The following is a 19,642-nucleotide window of genomic DNA, read 5'->3' as shown; positions in this document are numbered from 1 at the left end:
CTATAGCAGCTTCTCACGCTCCTATAGCCGGACAGTCGGTGGGCCGGAACAACCTGGTTGTCCGTTTTCTGAGGGGATCTCAAAGGCTCAATCCGCCCCGACCCCTCACAGTCCCTGCATGGGACCTGCCCACGGTCCTGAGAGCCCTTAAGGGCCCTCCTTTTGAGCCACTACAATCTGCAAGCTTAAAAACAGTGTCGCTTAAAACCGCTCTGCTACTAGCGCTAGCATCGGTAAAGCGAGTAGGTGACTTGCAGGCTCTCTCTGTAAACCCTGCCTGTCTTGAGTTTGGGCCTAACGACTCTAAGGTCGTCCTAAAACCAAAACACGGCTCTGTCCCTAAGGCGCTCTACACTCCGTTTAGAGCCCAGGTTATTACGCTCTCTGCGCTCCCCTCTTCTGAGGAGGACCAAGAGCTCAACCTTCTCTGCCCAGTCAGGGCATTGAGAATGTACATCGAGCGTTCCACGTCATTTAGACAGACGGAACAACTCTTTGTCTGCTTTGGCGGCCGCACCAAGGGGTCTCCGGTCACAAAGCACAGAATATCTCGATGGTTAGCTGACGCTATCGCACTAGCATACTCCTCCCTGGGCCTCCAGAGCCCCATTGGAGTGAGAGCTCATTCCACGAGAGGCGTGGCCTCTTCTTGGGCGTGGTCTAGTGGTGTGTCTATGGCAGACATTTGTGCGGCGGCCGGCTGGACCTCGCCGTCCTAAAGCGGTCCCCTCAGGCATTGCCTGATTCTCCAAGAACGCTCTTGGCCCCATTCCTGGTGCTGAGGCTGTACTTATGACCGTTGAAACGATTTCTAGGCTGGACTGACCTCTGAAGAGTTCGGTCCTCATGCCTCCTGCAGGATGCTTCCTGCTCATAATTGGTCCCTCTGAGCCTTACTGCTCAAGGCCAGTTTTATGGTTGTCGTTTCTCTTCATGGCATGGCGGGATTGTATTTGTTCCCCATAGCGTCTAGCGACGCAGTACGAGTGTAGTATCGACAGGGAACGTACTCGGTTACTAACGTAACCTCGGTTCCCTTAGATACGGGAACGAGTACTGCGTACTATGCCATGCCATGCAGCTGCACGACTCAGGTCGTCGCTTCAGTCGAATTGGCCTGTTTTCCTATGGCGAAGCGCCCGCTTATATAGCCAGATGACCCCGCCCCTTCTGGTGGGCTCTGGCGGGCTTTGCCGCCATAGGCTCGTGCAGTACCACTGACGAGCCATTGGTTCGTTTTTTATTACTGCACGAACCAATGGCCGTGCAGTCACACTGCGTGATTGAAAAAGTCTTCAGTCCTCGGAGAAAAAGGAGTTTTTCCCCATAGCGTCTAGCGACGCAGTACTCGTTCCCGTATCTAAGGGAACCGAGGTTACGTTAGTAACCGAGTACGTTCTCATACAGCGCGCGATCAGTTCTCAGTGCTCAAATACACACACAGCAGTCCAAATGTCTCTCATGTAGAGTATCTCACGGAAATACAGTCCGTTATGGTTTAAGTGAGCTTAAACAGGTGGGTGAAAACTGAATGTATGTCAGTAGGCTATTACATACATACCTTCCGTCTTAAATGGACAGCATTCCTAATTATCTGTCATAAATGTTAACCACCAAAAGATGTTAAATAAATGTATACTTGTTAAGTAAACCTACTGTATCTGAAAAATGAGTTTAATTTATATTTCTACCAAAAAATGAAAATTTATTCCAGTTTTTCCAAATTCAATCCTTGATTCAAATTTCTCATAACTAAGCTTAATTGATTTGGTCTAAAGAGAGAAGAATTGATGACTGTTTTTGTTTGATTACTACATATAAAATAGCTACCAAAATAAATGTTGGTAACTGCAGTTTGACTAAAAGTTGACAAAAATGCAATGACTTTTCGTCGACTAAAACTAGACTAAAACTATGAAAGACTCAAATGACTAAAACTAGACTAAAACTATGATAGACTCAAATGACAAAAATGTGACTAAGACTATTAAGCATTTTCGTCTCAAGATAAAGACTAAGACTAAATCAAAAATGCCTGCCAAAATTAACACTGATCTGGACTTAAGCAAAACATATTCAAAAGGATGTTTGTAATATTTGATATGTTTTGGACTTTATGAGTTGTATCTCTCAGGTCGCGTTGCCTGTATAGAAACAGCCCAAGTCATCAATAATTCTGTGTTTTATTTAATGCAAACAAACATGGAATATTCAAAATATGCTGCATGTATAACATGTCTAAGTGTCCTAAAGTTGAGGCATAGACATTTTTGGTATTTTTACATTTTTTAACTGTCTCATCTTCATCCTCAGGAGTCGGCAATTCCAACCACTGAGGCCCACTGTCCTGCACGGTTTAGCGCCATCCCTAAACAATCATATAATGTCATTTATGTAACAATGTATAATCTTTTATGTAATCCTGAAGACATTTGTCAGATTTTTCAGCTGTGTTTGATCAGGGTTGGAGCTAAACGCTGCAGGATGGTGGCTCTGTAGGAGCAGGGTTGGATACTCCTGTTCTACCATAAAATGATCTGTGAAACCCTGCAAGAGAGAAATCTTGTTAAGAATGCAAAGATTTAGTCAACTAAATATAATATTATCCGTTTTACATGCAAATATTATCATTTGCACAATTTTTAAACTCAAAATAAATGTAAAGCACACTGTGTACAGGGGGCCTACAGGCCTATAAGGCTCTTCCCTAAAGGCCCCGGGCCCTGGAATGCGATTTCTACTGAGGGGGATCTGCTCTGCTTGATGCGATTTATAAACTCCATCCACCCCCAAATGTCCAGCCCCATGGGCAGATGTGTTGGCTTTAGATCAAACTGACAATACTAGCACATAAAATGTGAACCACCATAGTCCAAACAACCTCAATTATGATAATGATAACAGTATTGGATGAACAATTATTCCTCATGCCTCCTACAAGAGACTAGAGTATGTATCTCGTGGTACTTATTGCCTGTTTTAGGGTTGCAATTTTTAAAGGGACTTCTTCAGAAGACAAATGAGTGTAAAATATTCTCTCTTCAATTTTGTCCATCCATTAGACGTCTAGGCAGTCTAGGCAATGGGTTTTATAGGTTCAAACCCAAAGTCTGAGTTTGGAACCACTTGAGGGTGAGTAAATGACAGAATTGTAATGTATTGGTGAACTATGCCTTTAATACAAGAAATACATTATTTATAATGACACTAAATGGAAATCAATGGGGTCAATTGTATACGGTTATATTCACTATAATTGTATAATTAAAGACTGTTTGACTTATTTGTGAAGGTTCTTGTTCACAGAGGCATAAAGTTGACTGCAGTCATCCTGAGGTCCAGCTGATGCTCCTCTGATGGAAGAATAAGTCACTTTATCATCATCATAAACCTGATTGAGCAGATTGGAAAGAAGTTGATAATGTTGATCAGAAGTTCCAACCCACAATTAATACAGCATAAATGCTTAATTCAAGATTTTGAAGAACTGCAAGTAAGAATAAAACAGAATAGAGAAGATAGATGGCATCAGTTGATACTGAAGAACAGGGAAGTGTTTTACTCACCTCCTTCTTTCTGGTCTGGATTTCACAGTGTGTGGTAACCTCAGTATATGTCACATCATCGTTATGCTCCTAAACAGAATTCAGTGAAAATATGAGAAATTAAGCTTTCATTAGCCATCCCTATACTTTGTAAATTAGCTTAATTACAGGTGCATATGTTCTAAAATATCTTGATACAGGGTTTGGGTGTCACATGTCGGTTTCCGTTTAGTTCCTGTTTGCCCTTATTTGGTTTTTCGTGTTCTAGTTTAGTTAATCATCGTTTATTCCATTCACCTGTTTTGTATTAATCATCTTGTTTGCTCTTTTGTTCCTGTCCCTTTATAAGTCCTCAGTGTTCCCCTTGTCTTTGTCTCAGTTTAATGTTGTTTAATAAAAGATACAAGTGTGTTGATGCTACTTCGCTCTCCTGAACCTTTAATTATTTACTACAACCACTAAAAACCGTAACAGAAACTGAGACCGTACCGATCACCTTGCTGCCCTGGCCCATAAGGCTCTCCCACTGGGGGAGTTCGCACGCGAGTTTTCCAGGATCTCTGTGTGGACGGGGTTCGATGACGCTACGCTGAACTATTTGTTCTGGATCGGGGCTAAATTACCATCACCCAGTGGACTTCCCAGACACCACCGGACTCAGCTGGAGGGAAGGGATCATCCGGTGACTGGAGAGTGTCCTGCCCCGATCCAGAACGAACTCGCCGACCGCAGCTCGCTCCAGCCCAGATAATTCTGAAATTATCGTACATTATGGGATTTTTTCATTATTGTACATCGTACAGAATACAATAATTATCATATGTCTGGCAACACTGTCTCTACCATCTTTTGGCAAACAAGCAACTCGGACTACAGAGCGCCCCCTGATGATAGAGGTAATTATAACATGCTAAAAACTACAGGGAACTAATGTGACCGTAAAACTCTTACAATATTGTGTTACTCATTTGTTCCTGTGTAGTATTCATTAATGATGGAACAGTATTCTAAAGTGTTACCAATATGTTTAATATTCTCTTTTTATTTTTGTCCATCCACTGAAAGTCTAGACAGTCTAGGCAATGAGTTTTGTGGTTCCAAACCCAAAGTATTAACATTTTTAAACCACACGAGAGTAAATGAAGACAGAGTTTTAATCTTTGGGTGAACTATGCCTTTAATATGTTAAAGACAGTATCATTAAGTACTGTACACACATCTCATCTCGTACACATTCATTCTCGTGAATGTGTACGTGCCTCCGGACGCGTGCGTGAGCGCCGCAATACAACAGCTGGCCAAACAAATATCTGAAACAGAGCAAAGGTACCCAGACACTTTTTTAATCATTCTTGGAGATTTTAATAAAGCAAATCTCTCCTGCGAACTGCCAAAATACAGACAGCACGTTACATGTCCCACCAGAGACTGTAATATATTGGATCATTGTTACACAATAATTAAAGATGCATATCACTCTGTCCCACGGGCAGCTCTGGGGCTCTCTGATCACTGTTTGGTTCATCTCATACCGACCTATAGGCAAAAACTAAAATCTTCTAAGCCTGTATTAAGAACTGTTAAGAGATGGACTAATGACGCAGAGCAAGATTTCAAAAGCCTGTTTTGACCTCACTGATTGGAGTGTTTTTGAAGCCGCTGCCACCGATCTGGATGAACTCACAGAGACTGTAACATCATATATCAGTTTCTGTGAGGATATATGCATCCCCACCAGGACATTCTTATCATTCAATAATGATAAACCGTGGTTAACTGGGAAACTCAAACAGCTTTGTCAGGCCAAAGAGGACCCTTAGAGAAGTGGGGATAAAATCTTGTATAACCAGGCCAGGAACAGACTAACAAAGGAGATCAGAGTGGCTAAAAAGAATTACTCTGAGAAGTTGAAAAAAGAACTTTCAGCCAACGATCCGGCGTCGGTATGGACTGGTCTGAGGAACATCACCATGTACAAGTCACCACCCCCACAGTCTGTGGAGAATCAACAACTGGCTGACGATCTCAATGTGTTTTACTGCAGATTTGAAAAGGCCAGACTGACACCCAGCACCCGCTCTGATCTGCACTTCACACATTCACCCCCCCCCCCCCCCCCCCCCTGCAACCCCCCTTACTCCCTCCCCCACCATTCTACCTGCGTTTAAAGTCTGTGTAGAGGATGTGAACCGGGTCTTCAGAAAACAGAAATCTAGGAAAGCTCCAGGACCAGACAGTATTTCACCTGCCTGTCTAAAAGTCTGTACTGACCAATTGGCCCCCATCTTTACACAAATCTTCAACAGATCTCTGGAGCTGTGTGAGGTTCCCTGCTGCTTCAAACGCTCCACCATCATTCCCGTCCCCAAAAAGCCCAAAATCACTGGACTTAATGACTACAGACCTGTCGCACTCACGTCTGTGGTCATGAAGTCACTCGAGAGACTGGTCCTGGCCTACCTGAAGGACATCACTAGACCCTTGCTGGATCCTCTTCAGTTTGCCTATAGAGCAAACAGGTCTGTGGATGACGCTGTCAATATGGGACTGCATTACATCCTGCAACACCTCGACAAACCTGGGAATTATGCAAGGATCTTATTTGTGGACTTCAGCTCGGCCTTCAATACCATCATACCTGACCTTCTCTCAGACAAACTGAGACAGCTCTCTGTGCCCTCCTCCATCTGTCAGTGGATCACCAGCTTCCTGACAGACAGGCAGCAGCTAGGGAGGCTGGGCAAACTCACATCCAGGACTCTCACCATCAGCACTGGCGCCCCTCAGGGTTGCGTTCTCTCCCCACTGCTCTTCTCCCTCTACACGAATGACTGCACTTCAAAGGACCCCTCTGTCAAGCTCCTGAAGTTTGCGGACGACACTACAGTCATAGGCCTCATCAAGGACGGTGACGAGTCTGCTTACAGACAGGAAGTTGAGCAGCTGGCTGTCTGGTGCAGTCTTAACAACCTGGAGCGGAACACGCTCAAAACTGTGGAGATGATAGTGGACTTCAGGAGAAACCCCTCTGCTCTCCCCCCACTCACCATCATGAACAGCACTGTGACTTCAGTAGAGTCATTCAGATTCCTGGGCACCACCATCTCTCAGGACCTGAAGTGGGACAATCACATTGACTCTATTGCGAAAAAGGCCCAGCAGAGGCTGTATTTCCTCCGCCAGCTAAGGAAATTCAACCTGCCTCAGGAGCTGCTGAAACAGTTCTACTCTGCAATCATCGAGTCTGTCCTATGTTCTTCTATAACTGTTTGGTTTGGTTCAGCTACCAAAACAGACATCAGAAGACTACAACGGACAGTTAGGACTGCTGAGAGAATTATCGGTGCCCCTCTGCCCAGCCTCCAAGAACTTTACACCTCCAGAGTGAGGAAAAGGGCTAGGAAAGTCACTCTGGACCCCTCACACCCAGCTCACTCTCTCTTTGTACTGTTGCCCTCTGGCCGGCGCTACAGATCACTGAGCACCAGAACAGCCAGACACAATAACAGTTTTTCCCCCCAGGCCGTCTCCCATCTGAACAACACATAACACACCCCAGTACTGTACATCTGTAAATAACTCATCAAACCTTCATCTGTACATAGGACACATGCACATTCACAGTTCTGTCTATGGTCATGTCTCTTCTCTGTATATTTTTATTTTTATTACTATTGTTATTCTTAATTATTGTATATTCTCTTCATTAGTGTTCTTTATCACCTTAATTATATGTTGTCTGCACTATGTTTGTACTTTCTGTACTGGAAGCTCATAACACCAACACAAATTGCTTGTGTGTGCAAACACACTTGGCAATAAAGCTCTTTCTGATTCTGATTCTGATCTGTAGTAAATCAGTCTGTCCACTAGGCATCTAATAAAACCTCTGAAATAGAAGGAAATTATAGTTTTTTTATTATTATTATTTTTTAAATAATGGTTTACTGTATTCATATAAAAGGAGGCATTGGCAAAAGCTCATCGAAAGTAAGTCTAACATTGTGAACCTACTACAACCTTTACAATGTTAAAATGCATGTTTTATATATTTTTTTGTATGTTAAAATGTATAAGTCATCTGAATGCATGATTGGACAACGATTACAATTTTGCATTATGGGTGGGAGATTCAGACGGTCTCTTAAGCAGACATGACTATGTTACAGTACAATACGACCCACAGGAAAATCAGCACAGCAACTGACAAACACAAATATAAAAATATATAATAATATATTTCATATTGTTATCTTACATTAGTGCTGGGAGTAAGATGAATGGAACTGCTGACTGAATCACTGGCTCCATTACTCTTATCTGTGAACTTTAGACAAGAAACAGTGCAAAGAAACAAACGTGTCATCTAGCTGATGCTTTAACTAACATGACTAATAAGAGAGCACATATTACAGCTTATGGAACAACCTCAGGGGTCTTTGGCTTTATGTTACTTACCACAGAGTCACTAGTCCTTTTTCTGTTATATAAAAATAGAAATATTAGGAATAGGTTATCTGAAATACGAATATTAATGATTACATACAGAACAAAACACAGACGGTGCATCTCAATCAGCTCCATAGCTCATGAGTGCCTATATTGTGTAGACAAATCTGTGCACTGGTAAGGACCCTGGCTCACTGTGCATTGGGACACTTTTTTCAGTAGCAGCAGGCAGGACAGATATTGTTCTGATGTAATTTTGTTTTAAGTTGTTAGAAAATCATTATGGAAAAGACTTTGATTGTTCTGTTATATCCTTGCTACATTTCAGACTTTAGATTGTGTTCACAAACCTGTTTAGCAATGTGTTTATATATAATTAAATAATGCCTCTTCTTTTTGAGAGTTCTTTCACATTTAATTATTGGGTTGGCATTTGTGATTTATATTTTTGTGCCATTAATCCATATTTGACCCAACCAGGATGTACATTGTCATTTACTTAGTGCAAATGGTGGCAGATAATATTGGCATCTCAGTGTTTTGTAGTATAAAACATTATGCAATTCTAACAACATAATGAGTTTAAATTATTATATTTGTTAAAATCATTAAATGAATACCACCCTATTGGGACAATACATTATTTGTATATAGTCCTGAATTAATTCTATTCTGATAACTCGTTGTTTTCTCTTCACTTATCAGAGGAATTCTGTCAAAACATTTACACGACAGCTTTATCTTCAAGTCACATGCTTTGAAATGTTTGTCTGTTGTTAGAAAACAGGGGAAACATTAAAAACTCACCAGCTCTTTTTTTACAAATGACCCAGAGAATAACAGCAGAAAGAACAGCTGCTGCAGCAGCAACAACAATCCCAATCACTGAGGAAGAGTCTAGAGGGACACATTAAGAGACATATTACTGTTTAACTAAAGATATAAAAACAACAACTACTGACAAACAAATAAAATGGTAAATAGCATTTAACAGCGTAATTATGCATATTTATCATACTTATGAGTGATGATGATTTTTACTGAAAGTTTCTACCAGAGCTTGTTATTATTGTTGCCACTTTTTTCATGTACTGAACATTACATGTATGCATTCATGCACTTTTCTCCAACGTGATTTACAAAAAAAAGTAGTTCAAGGAAGTTCAACAATAAGGGATAATGTCATACAGAGAGTTGTTTATATGTCCTGAAAGCATCTGCACACTAACAGAATATATCTCATATGTTTATTAAATGACAATATGGTTAGAATTGTCTGAATGAGAATGACATCTCTTTGACAGTTACTTTTACAGAGTTACAAATTTACTTTTCACATAAACATTCATTTAAATGTTTCTGGATTGTAATTGATGTACAAGACCATTAGATGAGAAAGTGAAGTATAGAAAAGATGATTAAAACTAAACATTTGAGACGTAATTAGTTTAATAAGACTTATTATACAGAGACTTATTATTAGTTTATGCTGATTCTAGGAAAACCACTGATGTGGTTCTGATCACAAAGAGATTGATGTACACACATGTCTTGTTTTAGGGAGTTTGGTGTAGTATCTGGAATTGGGGTAAATGTGGTATATGTTGATGTAATTGATGCAATGGAGGACAGATTAAAAAAATCTTATTTTACTGCATGAACACAATATTAAGACATTACAAACGTATTTTTTTATTTTCTTCTTCAGCTGCTGCGGTCAGGAGCAGTTTTATATCAGTCTGACCCTTAGTTATGGTTCTGAAAGGTGTCTGTTCACTAACATGAAGGACTTGTACAGTTTTCAATGTTCACTATGATTTTAATCAATTAATGTGAACAACCTAATGCCTCATTCACTTTTTATAATAAAAGAGTTTATTTACATTAGCTTTTATGTTGATTTCTTGTTTGAAAGGGGAAAGTGATTGATTTACAAATTAAATAAGGTTTATAATAAGCTCGTTCTCTGTAATAGCCATATTAAACAATAAGAATAAGAAAGAATGCATAAATATCTTGTTGTGTGGTAATTACAGCAGTGTGTGCAGCTGATGTGAGAACACACAAAACAGATGTAACTTGTGTATTACATTTGTGGTGTAATCATTTTCAGAGTTAAACGTTCATGCATCAGACAACAGACTGTAAGAATATATTATAGTCATGACACATTGTGGTTTTTTGTGGTTTTTATCCAGTAAAGCACTGAAGTGAGAGACTGATGAAGTGTGTCAGTGATCATGGACCTTGTTTTGTAGGAGCTGCTGCTGTAGTTTGGCTTGATTTCTTCTCAGAGTTTGAGCTGCTGACTGGAATCAGTGTTGAATCCATTAGACCTGCAGAAGATGAATGTTCAGACGAATCATAATGTTCAACATTAATATCATATTTTCATACTTAATCATTAAATAACGTATAGTTTGTGTTCAATTATCACTGTATACAGTAGCAGGTTTTGGCATTAAATGTGTTAATATATTATGACAGAGTTATTTCTGCCTTATTTTTTTAACAGTGAAGCACAGTGAGCTGCAGCCCATAAACCTTCAGTTTGTCCTGAATCAATGACATTAATCATAGCGTCACGCCTCTATCAGAGTCTTCTACATTTGATCACTTTTTTTTCTGTTATTTTTTACCTGAATGCTTGTCAGTATATGTGACTGAGGTCTTCAGCTAACAGTAAATATTGATCTTAACAGCTGATTATGTACCTGGTTGTGTAGGAGCTGCAGTTGATTTAGAGCTGGTGACTGGAGACGGTGTCTTTATTTCGGCTGGAGCTGTAAAAAAAAAGGCTGTAAAAAGAAAGCCTGCTGCTCTTCACACTGCTGACCCACGACTGCACTGCCAAGTTCAGCTCCAAGCACATCATCAAGTTTGCTGATGACACAACAGTGGTAGGTCTCATCAGCAACAACGATGAAACGCACTACAGAGAGGAAGTGGCACAGCTGGCTGAATGGTGTGGCACTAACATTGCCAGCTTGACTGTGGAGAGAGTCAGCAGCACTAAATTCCTGGGGGTGCACATCACAGAGGATCTCACCTGGACCACCAACACCATGTCACTCTCCAAAAAGGCACAACAGCGCCTACACTTTCTCTGCCGGCTGAAGAGAGCAAGTCTCCCTCCACCCATCCTCACCGTATTCTACAGAGGCACCATTGAGAGTGTGCTGACCAGCTGCATCACTGTCTGGTACGGGAACTGCAGTGCTGCTGACCGCAAGACCCTCCAGCGGACAGTGAACACAGCTGCAAAGATCATCGGTGCCCCTGTCCCCTCCATCCTGCACATTTTTGTAGCAAATTAGCCTTGTTTCTGTGAGCTGCAGACATAGACACCCAAGGGTGAATATATATATGGATGTTTATTAAACTACTCTACAGGGGAACATGTAACATTGAACTAAACACAAACATACACACATTAAACATAGATGCCAACGGAAGTAAGGCATTGAGAGAGAGAGAGAGAGAGAGAGAGAGAGAGAGAGAGAGAGAGAGAGAGAGAGAGAGAGAGAGAGAGAGAGAGAGAGAGAGAGAGAGAGAGAGAGCATAACGGCAGGATTTGCACATCAGCTAAACACAACCTGTTAGAACCATCAAATAATTACATCACCTCAATCAAAAGAGGTCGAAGCCTAGAAGCACATCTAAATAGTTAACAAGCGGTTACTTGCACTGGTTTGTTGAGGCTGAGTAAAGTGTCCTGCTGCAGGTATAATGCGTAGATTCTTGATGAACTCCTTTAGGAGTGAAAGCTTCGTTATTCCAGCCACGGGTTGATTGGTCCGAAGTTAAATCGCCAAAGTTACTGAGCTCAAAGTTGCCAGAAGCTCGGACTCTGCGAGGTTTCCACGGTGATGTGGGCACCGAAGGTAAAGATAAGAAGTCGCCTTTTGGGTGTGGGAGAAGTTTTGTCTGACCCTGTTACACCCATCTTTGGTCAGTTTGACCAATACCAAGGCACATAGTTTCAGCGGGAAAGTGTTTCTTTGTCTCACTTGACACCTCGTTTGCATGTTTTATGACTGTTCTGCTCGATCGGTGTAATTCTTCCCACAGTACCATAAGAATAGTATGATGCATTTCACGAGGTCACAGTGTACATCATTGTTTGAGAAATAAAGAGCAGATCATTTTGATATCAAGAAAGAGACATCTAGTAGATATTAAACCAGAGATACATTCATACACCTGAATATGAGCATTTAGAGCTTACTAATACAAATAACGAGTGGTCACTAGGCTAATATAATAAGGAAACATACAAACAACACATGCCTATACCAGATACCTTTGTAACTGATTAATTATGGTCTAAATAAAGGAAATGTATCTATGCGTGTGTGTTATGTGTGTTGTGCTCGTGGAGGTAGTCCAGCTGGTGTCTGCTATCGAGGGTCATTTAGTTCTCTGGAATGTGTTTGAAGTCCCATGGAGAGAACAGATCTGTCTGTCTAACGTCTTTTTGACAGTGGGGGCAGCCATTGGCAATTTAGCACCCATATAAAGGTTGAATGTGGGGCCAGGTCTGTGAATTATTTAGCCAATGTCAAAGGCTAAAAGGGGTCTCTTAAGACAAAGCCGCAATTACCATCAAGGATCATAAGCAGATGCTACATTTTCCTTACACAATGCTCCAGCAAAACCAACAGCATCGTGAAGGACTCCACCCATCCCTCCCACAGTCTCTTCCAGCTCCTATCATCAGGAAGACGGTACCGGAGCATCAGAGCCCGCTCCGCCAGACTGCTCAACAGCTTTTTCCCCCAGGCTGTGAGAGCCCTGAACTCAAACCCCCTCTGAAACCCTATGCAAACCCCTAATTCCCGAAACATGAACCCCCCACCCCACCCCAAACCTTACCACACCAAAGAAAAAACTGTATGGAACTTCTTTTGTGCAATTGGAAGTGTGCTACACACAGGTGAGTGGGCCTGTACAAACCACCTGTAGTAACACACTCTCCTCTATGAGCACTAGACACTTTACACACACTGCTGCGTGTACACAATCCCACAAAAGACTCAGCAATATATGTATGTTCACATGCTCATGCACTACAAATCATCCTGCACTGTCCCCCAACCAGCTGCTGACTCAAAATGTTTTTCTTTGCACATGTACAGTATTTGTGAAGCATTCGTATAGTTTTTTTTTTTATCTTTTAGTTTTTTTTAGTTTGTATAGAGTAAATGTTTATGTGAAGCATTCGTATAGTTTGTAGTTTTTATCTTTTATTTTTTTGTTTGTATAGGGTAAATACTTATATATAGTATACTTATAGTTAAAATCTGTCGGTAGGTTAGTTGTGTATAGGTTTATAGTGTTTTTTACTTCATTGTTGTATGTCTGTATTTATGTAGCACCGTGGTCCTGCGAGACACAACATTTCATTCCACTGTATGTGGTTGTATGTCCCCACATGTAGCGGAATGACAATAAAGCTCAATTTAAACTTGAACTTACTTGGATACTTGACAGTATATGTGGCTGAGGTCTTGAGTTGATTTCTCTGTTTAACCTGACATCTCCACTCTCTGTTGTGATCTTCATTCAGGAGTGTTGTAGTCAGAGACCTGATACACTGTCCTGAGGAGGAGATCTGAAATCTGGAGTCTGTCTGCAGATTCACACCAGCCTGATTCACCCAGATCAGATCAATACCCTCAGAACCAGCCAAATAATCACAAGAGACTCGTTCATAATATAACTGACAGGAGAGAGTCAGAGAGCGGCCTGATCTGATCTCAGACTGTGAGGATGATGAAGAGACTGAAACAGAGAATCAGACAGAGATTACACGACTGATTCCAGTCTTTCAGCTACAATATTACTGTTTAATTCAACATTTAATCATAATATTCACAGAAACACTGACCATGAAGAACATGCAGATAAACAGCTGCATCAGTTCCTTGTTGTACTCCATTCACATATTGTCGGCAGGAGTAATATCCACAATTTTCTTTTGTGACTTTCTTGATGTTCAGAGAGCAGTCAGAGCCCAGACTCAGTCTCTCATCTCTCTCTGTGTTATTCTTCTTTATCCCTAAATTAATCAATTCAACTGCCACTGACTGTCTGATGTAGTTCCATGTAGTTGATGTGCAGCCAGGAAGAGCATTATTACAGGACAGACGGACATCTTCACCAGAACTGCAGAACACACGAGTCTCATCCACTCCACTGCTACCTACAAAAAAGGGGGTTTTAATATTTAAATGACATACTGACTATAACACTCAAGCTACAATACTTAAAAAACACACTTTAGTCCTGTTTAAGTGGAAAATGAACAATGCAGACCAAACTGGTGTTAAACAGGTGTTAGTAGTTCAGATCACATGATGGTGATTTATGACCCCTGTCAGCGTTGATTGACAGGTTATCATATGTCAGCAGAGCCCAAAGCTTCTCCCCAATCTGTTTGCAACCGTGATGTAGTCAGTGTCCGATATCATGTTATTTGAAATGGTTTACTAAAAGTTTTCTGTTCTATGTGAGAAATTTACAAAATGAAGTTTTCTGTAAGGGGTAGGTTTATGTGTAAGGCTGGTGTAGTGTGATGGAAAATACAGTTTGTACAGTATAAAACCATTACGTGTGTGTGTGTGTTTGTCTATTAAAAGTTTATCTATTCAACCTAATCTGTAGGTTGAATAGATAAAATTTTAATAGACAAACTCTGATCCTACAGAGGTGTTAGCATACACACATAGAGCTGATAAAGAAAAACATGACCGGACATAGCACCTTTTTCAGACGCATATAGAAATATGGTCTTGGTGAATTCTTTAATTCTGTTTCAGTTTTTAGCTGCTTTATTGGCACAAGTAATATTTGCTTGAGCACTTGATGAAACAGTGATGTCAATCCAGTCATAAATCCATCAAAAGTCAAATCGAACATCTGTTTTGATCTTTGATTTACACACCCTACTGTCATGTCAGTCAGGGTGACAGAGTGGGGCATAGAGCCATAAATCAGGTCATAGATGTCACCATGTACACATTTACATTATGATAATCTGTCAATCAACGCTGATGGTCATAAATCACCAATCACCAATGACACATGGTATTGGATACAACTACTTACATTAATTTTAAATAGATTGGATCTTCTCATTATACAGATATTTTATAATATTTAATATATCATATGATGTCTTTACCTGTGAGAAGTGCAGAGAGAAGGATCAGTCCCAGCAGACACATGTGACTCTTATCAGACATTTTCTGTTTCTGTCAGTCTTTCTTTTCAGTCTATATTTACATCTTCAGCTCATCCTGTGGGTGTTAACTTCCTCTGATCTGAAACAACTGACCATTTAGCTGCATTTCACTCACACTATATGTGTGATTAAGACGCATCTATAAATAAATACTATACATAGTAGTTTTTCTGTGTTTTCTGTGTAGTCGTTTTTCTTCTTCGTTTTCTGTTTGATCATCTCTGAACCAATTAACAGAATGGGGGGAAAGAATCCAGGAAATCACATTGTAGGATTTTTAATGAATTAATTGGTAAATTCCTCGGTAAAATAAGTATTTGGTCACCTACAAACAAGCAAGATTTCTGGCTCTCACAGACCTGTAACTTCTTTAAGAGGCTCCTCTGTCCTCCACTCGTTACCTGTATTAATGGAACCTGTTTGAACTCGTTATCAGTATAAAAGACACCTGTCCACAACCTCAAACAGTCACTCTCCAAACTCCACTATGGCCAAGACCAAAGAGCTGTCGAAGGATACCAGAAACAAAATTGTAGACCTGCACCAGGCTGGGAAGACTGAATCTGCAATAGGCAAGCAGCTTGGTGTGAAGAAATCAACTGTGGGAGCAATTATTAGAAAATGAAAGACATACAAGACCACTGATAATCTCCCTCGATCTGGGGCTCCACGCAAGATCTCACCCCGTGGGGTCAAAATGATCACAAGAACGGTGAGCAAGAATCCCAGAACCACACGGGGGACCTAGTGAATGACCTGCAAAGAGCTGGGACCAAATTAACAAAGGCTACCATCAGTAACACACTACGCCGTCAGGGACTCAAATCCTGCAGTGCCAGACGTGTCCCCCTGCTTAAGCCAGTACATGTCCGGCCCGTCTGAAGTGTGCTAGAGAGCATTTGGATGATCCAGAAGAGGATTGGGAGAAGGTCATATGGTCAGATGAAACCAAAATAGAACTTTTTGGTAAAAACTCAACTCGTCGTGTTTGGAGGAGAAAGACTGCTGAGTTGCATCCAAAGAACACCATACCTACTGTGAAGCATGGGGGTGGAAACATCATGCTCTGGGGCTGTTTTTCTGCAAAGGGACCAGGACGACTGATCCGTGTAAAGGAAAGAATGAATGAGGCCATGTATCGTGAGATTTTGAGTGAAAACCTCCTTCCATCAGCAAGGGCACTGAAGATGAAACGTGGCTGGGTCTTTCAGCATGACAATGATCCCAAACACACCGCCCGGGCAACGAAGGAATGGCTTCGTAAGAAGCATTTCAAGGTTCTGGAGTGGCCTAGCCAGTCTCCAGATCTCAAGAAAATCTTTGGAGGGAGTTGAAAGTCCGTGTTGCCCAGCGACAGACCCAAAACATCACTGCTCTAGAGGAGATCTGCATGGAGGAATGGGCCAAAATACCAGCAACAGTGTGTGAAAACCTTGTGAAGACTTACAGAAAACGTTTGACCTCTGTCATAGCCAACAAAGAATATATAACAAAGTATTGAGATTAACTTTTGTTATTGACCAAATACTTATTTTCCACCATAATTTGCTAATAAATTCTTTAAAAATCAGACAATGTGATTTTCTGTTTTTTTTTCTCATTTTGTCTCTCATAGTTGAGGTATACCTATGATGAAAATTACAGGCCTCTCTCATCTTTTTAAGTGGGAGAATTTGCACAATTGGTGGCTGACTAAATACTTTTTTGCCCAACTGTAAGTGGTTGAGTCTCTAGTCTGCTCTCTCTGTCTTTACTGCTTCTCACTCTCAGCTGCCCTCAAATCACAAATCACTGAAGATCAGAACAGCAGAACCAGGTGCTGCAGACTCAGGACAGAATAGCAAGACTAAACCAAGAGTTCATGACCAGAAACTGAACAAACATCAGGGAAAAAACACTAAACAGTTGGTAAATACAGCGAGCCCTAGTGCTTACTTAAAAAGTCACGATTATCTTACAATCACAACAATTAAATTGTTGATATCAAGAATTCATATCCTGAGAATGAATAAAAGTCAAAGGCTTGGAGCAATCTTAGCATTTGCTACAGGATCCGATCAGGTCCCACCAGTTGGATTTCATCCTCAGCCCTCTATTGTCTTTCACCATGACACAGAAACTCCACAAAGATTTGCAGTTGCAAATAGATGCATCAACTGCCTTCGCCTGCCATTATATAGCACATATGGTGCTTTTAAAAGCAACATGGAATTTGCCATTAATAATACCCAGGGATTTGGCAAGGAGTAAGAGACACTTTTAAATGCCAAGATGTTTTAATTTTGTGCCAAAGTGTTCTTATTGAGGCATTTGTTTTAGTCTGACCAAACGTTAAACAATTTTCAGCAATGTTAGAATCAATCTTAGCAGTACTTGTTTAAACCTTAGCTATAGAATTTAACAGTTTTCAACCGTTGCAGTTTTTGCAAGCATCGCCTTAATGCAACATTTGTCAACACTTGTTTAGGAGTTCTAATTCAGAACAATCACAATAAAGCACTTTTACTGTGTTCGAGCCTGTTGTCTTTCCAATAATTGTACAAGCGCCAAAAATAGATTAATTCCATGATTTCAATCGTTTTGTAATGGGTTAAATGCTTCCAGAATATTTTCCATGGTAGTGTCATTTGGCCTGTACATGTTTTCAGGGACTATTATATTATTCCTGCTCTGTAGTTCAGGTGGTGGTCTGTTTTCATTGATGTCAAAATGTTCACTCTCTAACACACCAGATATAGCTGTGTTGTTGATTCCAATATGACTAACAATACCCCTGTGCCATAACTGCATAGGGGTTTGTCCTCTTTCAGTTGACAGTCCATGGTTATTCCACATGTCCCTAAATTCCCTAACTGTCCTCTGGATCCGGGGTAAGAAAATAAAATGCAAACAAAATATGTGAAGCTCACACAGAGAGTCTAGTACACCTTGGTCCCCCATGAAAATAAACAAGTCCGAATAATAATATGAAACAACTGTTCAGTTCTGCCCATAAACGTTGGATCCGTGGATTATGCACACTGCGGCCTTTAATGACACTTCCTCTATTTGGTCCCCTTCTATTTAACATGTAACGTGCAACCTCAATGTTTTCCATGCCATGGTCGCATCTAACCCTTGATGGCAATCCAAAGTTTTGAACCCCTTCTTGGAACAAAGACAGAACACTTAATGCTCTATTATTGTTCAGACAGTCAAGATAAATAATGGTGCGGCTATATCCGTCAACACACCCATGGAAAACCAGCCTCCATCTGACCAGTTTATGGTTTCCGTCTATATGCCGGTTAAGAGAGAGAATTCATTACAAGCTTATTTTTAAGTGTTTAATTGTAATGTTGTAATTGTTTTATAATATCACGTGGAATAGCCCCTTAGGGAAATTAACCATCGTTTAGTAAGTGTTGCTTACATGATTTTTGCGGGATGATATATTACAACATAAATACCATATTTAATTAATTAACATTAGTTCATTTTAAGGTATATTTTAATGAAGTTGTCAAATAACTTGTAGGGTTGTGTCGCACCGGTTAATCGACGTGTGACAACACCGGTAATACCGGTATCACCGTGGTGGTGGCGGGGTCGTTTGAGTTCTCCCTCTTTTCCTCAAATTTGCGGCAATTCGGGATCGAGCAGTTGTTTGTTTTTAGTTCGTTTGAGTTTTCCCACTTTCCTTTGCTTGTAAAAGCACCGTGCGCATTTTATTTACACTTGGGGGGAAAATCACAGTTTAAATAAAATAAAAATCAGCAAATACTGGGGAACCAAATAAATGAGAAACGAATGTTAAAAAAAAAAAACTTCCAATATCACCTTAGATAAATGGCAGGTCAACAGGCTTTTCAAAATCCAAAATTTAAATAGGCACTTTTACATTTCGTTTTGAAACTCTTCTGCCATCTTGTCTGTCTCACCTCACTCTTCTGTCAGTCACCTCGGCTCACTCTCCTCACGTGTTCAATGAAATCTGATCTGTGGTGCACGATTGTCGTTCGCTCGATGTGTTGCATTGAGCAGCCGTGTTCAGTTTTAATTGTAGTGTCTGTTCTCTAACTGAACTAAATTATTTTTATTACTATGAAAAAAAAAAATCTAAATTACGGTGAGGGACGCGGTGGGCAAGTGAAGTAACCGGTGTTGCGGCTTAACACCGGTATCACCGCCAACTCCGTCTATCGCAGCAAGCCTAATAACTTGTACATACCAGAGTTGGTTAGTTTGCACAGAATAAATTCTTCTTCTGACTGCACGTCGGCGTCTGAGTGACCTTCCAATAGGATCTATCTCGTGTAAACTTTGTCTCACCCTCCAGCACTGGATGCGGGTGGAGCGAGACCGGAGACTGCCCAGAATGTAGATCTCGCATGCATTTGGGGTTCTTTGCAGAATCTGTCTG

The 19,642-nt window shown here is 40.7% G+C and overlaps 1 protein-coding gene across 1 annotated transcript; it reads right to left on the bottom strand.

Annotated features, from left to right (window-relative positions):
* Positions 1–3,161: 3,161 nt before the first annotated feature.
* LOC306880631 (uncharacterized protein) lies at positions 3,162–15,249 on the bottom strand. Its single transcript, XM_079434274.1, has 10 exons — positions 15,181–15,249; positions 13,885–14,199; positions 13,473–13,778; positions 10,709–10,777; positions 10,241–10,330; positions 8,802–8,891; positions 8,004–8,025; positions 7,804–7,872; positions 3,567–3,635; positions 3,162–3,391 (listed from the first exon to the last, which is right to left on the bottom strand). The coding sequence occupies exons 1-9, from the start codon at positions 15,239–15,241 to the stop codon at positions 3,617–3,619; spliced, it is 1,041 nt and encodes a 346-aa protein (XP_079290400.1). The 5' UTR covers positions 15,242–15,249; the 3' UTR covers positions 3,162–3,391; positions 3,567–3,616.
* Positions 15,250–19,642: the final 4,393 nt, after the last annotated feature.

Source organism: Barbus barbus, assembly GCF_936440315.1.
Source record: "Barbus barbus genome assembly, chromosome: 2".
NCBI lineage: Eukaryota > Metazoa > Chordata > Actinopteri > Cypriniformes > Cyprinidae > Barbus > Barbus barbus.
This window is presented reverse-complemented; position numbering and strand designations above follow the sequence as displayed.